The sequence below is a fragment of the Morone saxatilis genome, unplaced genomic scaffold, assembly GCF_004916995.1.
Source record: "Morone saxatilis isolate NCDOM2014 unplaced genomic scaffold, NCSU_SB_2.0 Contig7, whole genome shotgun sequence".
NCBI lineage: Eukaryota > Metazoa > Chordata > Actinopteri > Moronidae > Morone > Morone saxatilis.
In genome coordinates this window covers 20,123,888-20,133,711 of record NW_023340246.1, presented here as the reverse complement: position 1 = coordinate 20,133,711, position 9,824 = coordinate 20,123,888, and the positions used below count along the sequence as shown (strand labels likewise).

The 9,824-nt window shown below is 43.4% G+C and overlaps 1 protein-coding gene across 1 annotated transcript in view; it reads left to right on the top strand.

The window, feature by feature from the left end:
* The window catches only part of afdna (afadin, adherens junction formation factor a), a gene marked incomplete at its 3' end in the record, with an annotated part of 72,057 nt that overhangs the window by 60,928 nt on the left and 1,305 nt on the right, over positions 1-9,824 (top strand). The window contains 9 exon segments of the mRNA XM_035678402.1: positions 1,310-1,428; positions 3,633-3,833; positions 4,504-4,595; positions 4,833-5,027; positions 5,259-5,409; positions 5,701-6,103; positions 6,672-6,925; positions 7,013-7,227; positions 7,342-7,521. Of these exon segments, the coding sequence (XP_035534295.1) occupies positions 1,310-1,428; positions 3,633-3,833; positions 4,504-4,595; positions 4,833-5,027; positions 5,259-5,409; positions 5,701-6,103; positions 6,672-6,925; positions 7,013-7,227; positions 7,342-7,521 (1,810 nt within the window).

Sequence of the window (9,824 nt, the reverse complement as noted above, 5' to 3'; positions counted from 1 at the left end):
TAGGATTTGGTTAAAGCCCTGTGCACATGTGGCTGTTACAGAAAATAACATGGGTACTGTGTGTGTGTGACACAGCAAGTGAGTCTCTGCCAATGACAAATATAATCCCTGCCTCCTCTGCTGCATAATAAAGGTCTTTCTAGTTTAGTTTTCTTCCTGTTGGGATGCCAGTTAAAGGGAAACTTTGTGTTTTCCCATAATGACTAAAAGTAGTCATTTTGTTAGAATGGCACTCTCGCTACATATCTAGAGTAGGGCTGAAATTATGAGTTTGACAGAAAATAATCATTAATTTATTGTTTTTCAAGCAAAAACACTTCTTACATTTGATCATAATCTGCTTTTTCTCTGTTTTATATCTTTGTAAATTTAATATCTTTGGGTTTGGACTGTTTGTCAGACAAAGACATCCCTCTTTCTTGTCATTGTGATGGACATTTTGTAGAATCTTTTATCTGTTACTTTCAGCCCTAATCTGTCATATCAGTTTCAAAGTATTATAATACATTTGATTCAGAACTTCTTAGATACAATGTCATGTGTTGCAAGGCAATAAACATCCTCTGTTGTTAGTAAAACTGTCAAGAAAAGAGATTTTCTCCAGCATCGGCTAATAAGTTCATTATCTTTAAATCTTATATTTAGGATCGTCCAATCAGATGTCATTTCAAAATCTGACAGCAGCAGCGTTGCAGTAGGATGAATGGAAAAAGCTATTTGAAATAAAAGTTTAAGTCAATTTTAATTAATTTTCTTCTCAAAGGGGTTTATGATCTGTGTAGCCAAAGACACCCTCTATTCTAAGGACCTGGATTCGAATACGTACCCCAAAAAGCCCTTTAATGGTGAAACAAAGGAAGAAATAAAGTAGATTTAAAATTATTTTGTAGCTGAGCAATTCATAACGTTTAACACCCACCGTCTTCAAATCGTAACTGTGGTTCAATACCTTGCTTTGTGTTTAAGATGGGATTTACAAAACTATCCGACTGAAGCCTCCAGTCAGTTTACCTTTGATTTGATTTATAAGCTGGGATGTGATGCACCTTCAGCCCAGTGTAACAGATGAATTCATGCTATGTTCTGATCACGTCAAAAGATGGAGCTTAGAAAAGCAGATAAACAAGAGATTTAAATATTAATTGTGTGTATTATATAAATTTAATGCATGCACCACAGAGAATAGTCTAAGTGTGTCAGATCCCTTGAAGTTGAAGTAGTTTCATACACATGCTCTCTCTCTCTCTCGCTCTCTCTCGCTCTCTCTCGCGCTCTCTCGCTCTCCCCCGCTCTCTCTCTCCGTGTTCAGGGCTGCAGAGCTGATGACGAGGACGGGCTCAGTTGTGACTCTGGAGGTTGCAAAGCAGGGAGCCATTTACCACGGACTGGCTACACTCCTCAACCAGCCCAGCCCCATGATGCCGAGAGGTGAGCACACACCCACACATGCTAAATGTGTAGTGGGAGTTTACTTTAATATCTCCTCATTTTACTGTTTTACTCTCTTTTATGCTTCAGACTCAATACTGACATAATATTTTATATGTTCAGGGTTTCCTTGGAGCCAATTAGAGGTCTGAAAATACATTAGATGTGTTTAAGTTAGGAACCAACAGAATTATTCTAGTAAATCTGCATTTCTTTTTATTAATTTGTCTGTTTTCCTTAAGATTATGAAGAACCTTGTTTATGTGAATGGTGTTTAATGGTCATTTGTCAAGCAACAATGTTGATCATTCTCTGGTTCCAGCTTCTCTAGTGTGAGGATTTCGCTCATTTTCGCTCATTATAAATTTAATATTTTTGGTTTTGAACTGTTAGTCAGACAAAACAGTTAATTTAAATATATCAATATGTGCTCTGAATGATTGTGATTGTGGATTTAACCAATTCATTGATAAAATAATTGGCAGATTAAAACCTGCTGTGTGGAACTTTTGTCTCTTCTGGCAGTGAGAGTGATTACACACTGCGTCGCGCCCTTATGACGTTTCAAAACATTCATTTAGTATTTTTACTATTTTACAAATACACGACATCCGTGTCTGCCTTCAGTCTTCTGTTCTTTCCAACGAGGAAAAGCTTTGAGACTAATCCTTCCTCTGAACGCCCAGTTTCTGTTTCACTTGGAGCATCGGTAACTTTACTTGGACAATTCTTATGTTATTCTGCCATACTCCTAGATACTGTAGCCTAATCGCTACGGTTGCTCCCCGCTTCAGCACTGACGAACCAATCATTGCTGGGCGACATAAAAAGCCTCACTATCGATGTCGCCACTGAAAACCAGATTTAAAAACTCTGGTAAACTGCAAAATAAACAGAGATTCCCCTGGTGTTGATGAGATTAACTAGCATTGTGTGCAACTTGTTTGGCAAAGGGCTTGAATGTAATGGAAGTTCATTTATATGTAGAAGTCCTGCACTCCAGCTTTAATCAGTGATGAACCAATACAGTTGAAGTACAATATGTATTTCAGCTGTTTATCACAAAGCACTAATTTACAATCAACCATGTTATAAAAGACTTCAATTAAAAGCCATTTCAAAAGATCACAGACATATATTTGGCTTCCTAAACCCTGCAGATTTCTGTCGTTTAATAGCCGTGATGAATGGACTATTGTTAGTTCCACCATTAGTTAATGCCAGTAATTTGGTGTTGTGGATGAAAGAAGAGAAGCAGACTTGCCCAGACAGTGTGTCCTTGTTGTCTTCTCTGTAGCGCAGTAAAAGACCAGCGAGCAGACTGAAGGATATAATGAGTGTTTGTGGCCACAGCCAGATATGTGTGTGTGTGTGTGTCCAGACACGCACCCACACACATACACGGCGTAGAGTTTACTGGGGATGTCTGGCTGTGTGCTGGTCTTTGTCTGCAGGAATGTGACCCTAGATTCATTAAGGAAGTCTTCTGGCCGGGCCGGCCTGCGGTCCAGGATGACGCTAAAGGGGTGTTTCTCCCGAATTCCCTCGACCACAGTGTTTTCCAGTGCAGACAGTGAAATTTAACCACCAGGCAGTGAAGGTCGCTGGTCAATCTTCAGTAAACTTAATGTTAGGAAACTGAAGTCGGAGTGTAGATTCTCACAGACTGAGGGCGTGACTGTGCTGAAGCAAACCCAGATACACAGAAAGGGAAGGAGACTGTTAAATATTTTAGATACTCTGAATATGCACCACATCACTATGCAAAATTTACAGCAGACATTTTACTAATTTACTAACACTGCACAAGTCTGAAGCTGTCAGATTAGTTAAATAACAACAACGAACATCACGAATGATCAAAAGATTGTTTAGGAAATGTTTCCCCATGTGGTGCAGAAAAAAAAAACCCTTGTACAACCTCAGGATGGGAATCGAGAACTGGTTTCAAATTTCTGTTCATTCCATGAATAAAGTTTAAAGTGAGCAAATAGAAATGAAACCCCCGATTTAACGTCTTCTTCCCAAACTGCAAAATGATTGGTTGCCAAGGAGGCTTCATCTAGAAAACCATGACAACATAACCAAAGACAAACTGCAACTGATGAAGAATAACAAGTGTTCAGCGTACCTCTCGATTAGTCTGTGATACCTTTTCTAAAACTCTGTCATCTCTTCACCCTTCAATCCCAATTTATGTCCAGCGTCGGACCGAGGCCGCGACAAGAACGGGAAGCTGCGACCAAAGAGCGAAGGCTTCGAGCTGTACAACAACTCCGTGCAGAACGGCTCTCCAGAGAGTCCGCAGGCCGGCTGGGATTCTTACCCCGAACCAAAGAAGATGAGCGGCGAAGATCGACTCCTCAAGAACCGAGCTGACCACCGCTCCAGCCCCAACGTAGCCAGTAAGCGCCCCCCCCCCGCTTAAAGAGATTTTATCTTTTTATATACATGATTATTTATTTTCACCACAGAGCATCAACATGAAATGGCTTTAAATCCAGATTTTATCATTGAACCAGCTTAATTTAACAGTTAAATTCTATATTTTCCCCTCATTACCACTGTTTTTATTTTTGTTAATTTGTTGTGACCTCCATAATAAACCAATATTTAATTCTTCATCACAAGGATGGCTTTGTGACATAAGTTTAATATCACGTTATGTGATCAGGCCGATAACATTTCCTTCAAATTTAGGCAGTTAATTGAGCAGAATTACTCTCGTAGAATTTGATTAGGTAGACAAAGGAGAGTATCTGTGGTCAGCAAGTCATGAGGTTTAAACTTGGCATGGGCAGTAATGGAAATGGGAAAAAGAAAGTAAAACTACACTGATGTTATTTTTTAACTACTCCACCCTGATATGGAAACAGTGCTGCTGTTGGGCAATAACACTGTCTGCAAAAGTCTTCAAAAACAACCTCTGAAACCACTTTTTACTTACCAGTTTGGGTAATTTAGGATTCATCAGCGACTCCTTCACTCCCGTTAATTCAGTACTTAATTCTGAATACTGTATTTGTTACTGACTGCCTTCAACTGTACTAAATGTCTCTCCTGCCCCGTATTCAGATCAGAGCCAGAGTCCTGCTGGCAAGGCGGTGTACCCCGGAGGACCTGGCACTAAGATCACCTCCGTCTCCACCGGCAACCTGTGTGCAGACGTAGGTACCCGTGCGATTGAAGCCGGTGGCGTCTTTATGTGGAATTCTCCAGCAGATGAGACTAGAGTGACCCGAACACTCGAGGACACACAGTATCTAGAGCAGAGATGAGAAATAATTTTTCATGCAGCATCATTACTCAAAACCAACTCCTGACAAAGTGTTGCCTGTTTAGTTTTTGGGAAGGTGTCCCAAATATTTTCTTATCACGCTGTAATATCTGGTTTTATTCACCAGGACGAGCCCTCCCCTCCCCGTCCAGAGGCCTACCCCATCCCCACCCAGACCTACCCCAGGGAGTACTTCACCATCCCGGCCTCGAAAAGCCAGGATCGGGTTGTCGGTCCTGGGCCGGGACCCTCGCAGCACTGGCAGGGAATGGAGGACAGAGAACGCCTCCCTGTGGTCGACAACATCCACAACAGCATGCAGGTAGAGCAGCAATATCTAAAATGGTATCATATTAACTATTCAGTAACTTCTCTGGGATTATCGGGGACATCAGGACATTTAACATTTTTTTTCTGAAACAAATGGACACAACTTAAGTCAAATGAAATGTTTCCTGCCCTACTCCTACATCTAATTTTCCCTTTTCTTTCCTTTCATTGTCTGTCCCCCTTTCTCTCATCTCTAATTCAACGTTTTCCTCTCTCTTCCCAGCGAGTTAACCACTCCCAGGAGGAGTTGTATCCCCCTCCGGGAAGTCTGAGGCCAGACGAGCGGATGCAGCAGCACTACCAGCAGGACTACCAGCACCGGGACCTGGACTACCAACACAGAGATATTGACTACCAGAGAGGTCCGCCAGGAGGTAAGAAGAAAGAGAACCCGAGACCTCAGATCATGAGGTGGAGAGAGGATGACAAAGAGAGGGCTGTAGCACCTGATAGTGTATTAACTGACAGATTGTGTAACAGCTTAGTGGCGGCTTTCAGCATCCAAATGTTCCTGTAAATGTAATTTGATGTTTATTTGTTTATTATGTAATATATACTATTCACAATATTTCATTCAGAAGGACAAAGCAAAACAAATGACATGCACAGTCACTTGTACTCAACCCAGACAAAAAGGATGAATGTGTGTTTCTGTGCGTCTGTAGGAGGTCCTGACCACTGGGCCCCACAGCCGCAGGTGTCCTCCTCGTTGGAGTCGTCCACGTCCAGCCAGGAGCACCTCAACTTCTCCGCCTCCTCCTCCTCCTCCAACAAGACCCAGAACCAGAAGACCGGGCCGGGCCGATGGAAGACACCCAACGCCCCTCACTCTGCGCCGCCACATTCGGCCCAGACTCCATCCCGCTCTGACCTGCCCCCTCCTCCGCCCCCACCGCCAGCCCCTTACCCCGACGCCTACGACGCCTACGACCCCCAACCCGACCTGCCGCTCCCACCGCCTCCCTCCACCGTCACTCCCGTGACGGCCCAGCAGGCTGCTGACCGCAAGAAACGCGAAGAACAGCAGCGTTGGTATGAGAAGGAGAAAGCTCGGCTGGAGGAAGAGAGGTGAGGTTTCTTTGTGTTGTTTAATGTTTAACACAAAGGAACATTTATTCATTTATAACTGCACTGATGTAACATTATGTCCTACTAAGTTCTCACCAGGCAAACATATGAGCAAATATCAGGATAAGTAAAAAACAACCCTTAATGCACTATGCACTACACATTTATTTAAAAAATACAGTTTATACTATTTTATAAATAACATGTAACATACCCAAAGGAGATTTTGTGGCCTTCACCATCGTTGCTTCTTCTTCAAAAAGAAAAAGGGAATAAAGATCTGCCAGTAGTGTAAATATTTTGTGCATTATGCTGTAAATCGTGTTTTTGACGATGAAATCAGGTATAATTCACACATTATGGATTAGTGTTGTCAAATTCCTTTGCTTCTTTGTCCATCAGCTCCTTCAACATCATAGTAATTTGAGTTTTCCAACCAGCCACCATCAGTCCAACAACCAGCAATTGCCGATACATTTGCCCACGTGTGTCTGCAGCTAAATATGCTAAATAAAATGACATAAAATATTGATAATGATAATTACTGACAACATTAATGATTTTCCAGGGAGAGGAAGAGGAGAGAGCAGGAGAGGAAGCTGGGTCAGATCCGGGCCAACCCCGTCATGCCCGTCCAACCTCACAACAACGGAGGATCCATGCCTCCTCCTCACCACCAGCCCCCTCTGCCCTCTGTGGCCCCACCCCAGCCCTACCTCCCCCCGCAGCCTCAGCCCCAGCCTCCCCCATCCAGACCGGAGAAACTAGCCAGCCTGCCGCGGTCAGCTGTTCCTCCGCCTGCCAGTGCCTCCAACCCTCCTGGTAACACAAGTCAAAATTGATGTTTTATATTTTATATGAAAGCTAAAACTATATTTAAATAATAAATGTATCGTGCTGCGCTTGTAGGAATGGACACGGTGATCAGGGAGCTGTTACCGCAGCAGCAGCCACGGACCATCGAGAGGCGAGACCTGCAGTACATTACCATCAGTAAGGAGGACCTAACGTCCAGCGACAGTCTGTCTCCAGACCCCTGGAAACGAGACGCTCGCGAGAAGGCCGAGAAACAACAGCAGCTCCACATCGTCGACCTGCTGGACAAAGAGATCCAGGAGCTCCAGGTAGGAACCGCTTAAACTCCGTTCAGAGGGAGTCGTTGAGTTCACGAAGGACGTAACACGCAAACTTAGAGGTGGTGCAACCTGATCCAATCCTGAGCCCGCTTTGTTTCCCAGGCGAAGCCGGAGAGAACGGCGGAGGAGAGCGACCGCCTCAGGAAGCTGATGCTGGAGTGGCAGTTCCAGAAACGACTGCAGGAGTCCAAGCAGAGCGACGAAGACGAGGAGGAGGAGGACGACGAGGACGTGGACACCATGATGATCATGCAGAGGCTGGAGGCCGAGAAGAGAGCCAGGGTGAGAACGGGGGAGGAGGAGGTGGCGGGAGAGGATAGAGAGACTGGAAAACAGTAAGGGTGGAGGGAAAAGAGAGTTAAAAGACTGTTAGGGTTATAATCATGCAGCAGCTTAAAGGACAGTAAGACCCAGAAGAGATGAGAGTAAAACAGTAGGAGAGAGTAAATTAAAATTTATAGGAAGGACTGAAGGAAGCAGGGAAGACATAAAAAGAGAGGGACAGGAAATTGGATCATGTGCAAAGGCTGTTCTGGCAGAAATAAAACGTTCTTACTTGTGTTTTTTTTTTAAGTAATTATGCCCATCAGCTCACAGTTGAAAAACAAATCTGTAGGTCAGTGCACGAGGAAGGGCGAGCCGCAGGAAATCAGGCTGATGGAAGGGGGTGTGGGGGTGTGGGGGGAAACCGGCTTTCTAATGCTAGAAGGGGAAATGAATTCCTCTGTGGCAGCGCTCCCACTATGAATGTCCTGCAATGTGCATCTGCAACATGCTTCTGTCATCGCTTTGCCATGCTGAGCTGCTTAAATCTGATTGGCTGGAGGGGGTTGGACGGGAGGGCTGTGGGCAGTTCAGGTGCATACGGAGCCCAACTGTGTGACTCTTTACTTTTCCTGTAGATTTTTTTTGTTTTCCTGCACTCGGCACATGTGCTCGGCGAGAGATAGGCGTTCGTGATTTACTGCAAACAGCTGCGTCCTGCTGCGATAAGACACAACAACACGTGGTGCTATTAGTTTAAGGTGATATCTGTTCCTACTACTAAGATTTTCCCCCCGTTGATGAGGTCAGAATTTGTCCTCACTTGACATCTTCCCCATATAATGCAGCCACAGTGTCACTGGTCCAATTTAAACAAGGTTCTCGGCATCCTGAGTGGATATTGATTGAATTAACTCATTTTAGATGAATAATTGGATGATAATTACATCCCATCTTGATTTATAACTGTGCCATAGTTATAAAAACTAATGTAACCGAGCTGTAGAGTAGCATGACGGCAGCCTTTATGCTTAACTACGCACTAAAATAGCTCCACAAGGTTTCAGGCAGATTTCTCGGTGCTTCCTGAATTTGGTTGATGTACTTTTTTAATACTTATGCAGCGTTATTGATTAATTTCTGTGTCTTAGGTATGAGTGGATGAAGCTGGTGGATGCAGCTGTGTTTGAGAGAAGGTGCTGAATGACTGTGGTTGGTTTGGTATTGTGTTGGTTTTGTTTTTTTTCTGTATTGAAAGACTTTTAAACTTTTTCTTGATTTCCTGTTATTGTTTAAAAAACTCTTTCTGGCTGGAAGTTTACAGTAAACACAGCAAAAAAAAAAACAGATTAAAGGTCAAGTTTATTTAGTATTTAGCCCAAAATCACAGCTTTGTCCCAGAAGGCTTCACCATCTGTGCAGAATACAATCTTTTTGTGATTTGAATAATACAAATTTGGATCTTAATCAAGAATTTTTGTTTATATTGTGCTCAGGTGGCCCTTTTTTTCTAAATACATTTGATTTAAGTGAGGGTAAAAGGGTCCCAGATGTTGCCCTGTGGCCCCTCAGCAGGTTATTCCAGCCACATCATCATAGGAAGAGTAAATGAAGTAAAGAGGAGCCAGAGTCACTTGACCTAATTAGAAAACAATAATTAACTAAACTAACGAATATTTCCGCTGCAAATGTTGGATTTTAGTTATTTTCTCACTTTGGTTTCTGCTAATTAAAATAGATTTCTTTACCAATTGTGTGGCAGATTAAAGTTAAAACAATGAGCTTTATGTGGTGATGAGGATTTGGTGGATTAAAGAGCCGATAATCAGCTCAGTGGAGAAAAACTTTATTTATTTATCAATGTTTTCACTTTACTGTATGCCCCCTCCCTCCCTTATTTTATTTATTTACTCCTCAGTTCCTCCTTCCAACCCCCCCTCCTCTTCTTTTACTAACTTAGTTTTATTGATATCTCCTTCACTCCTTCCTTTGCAGTATTTGGGTATTTTCCTCCCTCCCTCCCTCCCTCCCTCCCTCCTCTCTCACTCTCTATTCTCTTCTTCTTCTTCTTCTTCAGCAGCAGAATGCTGTCCCAGCTATCTCTGTTCTAGACTTGGTATGTTCTTCCTGTTGATGACGAGTATCCTCCCCCTTGCCCCTTACATCACTTCCTGTTTTCTGTCTGGGCTGCCCACCTGCCCCGTGTTTCCTATCTGTCTCTCCCCCACCCATCTGGACTACTGTCGTCGTTTCATTGGGGGTGGGGTCGCGGGTTGGAGGCAGGGCTGTGCCATGAGTAGCCAAAGGAGCAGCCGGTCATG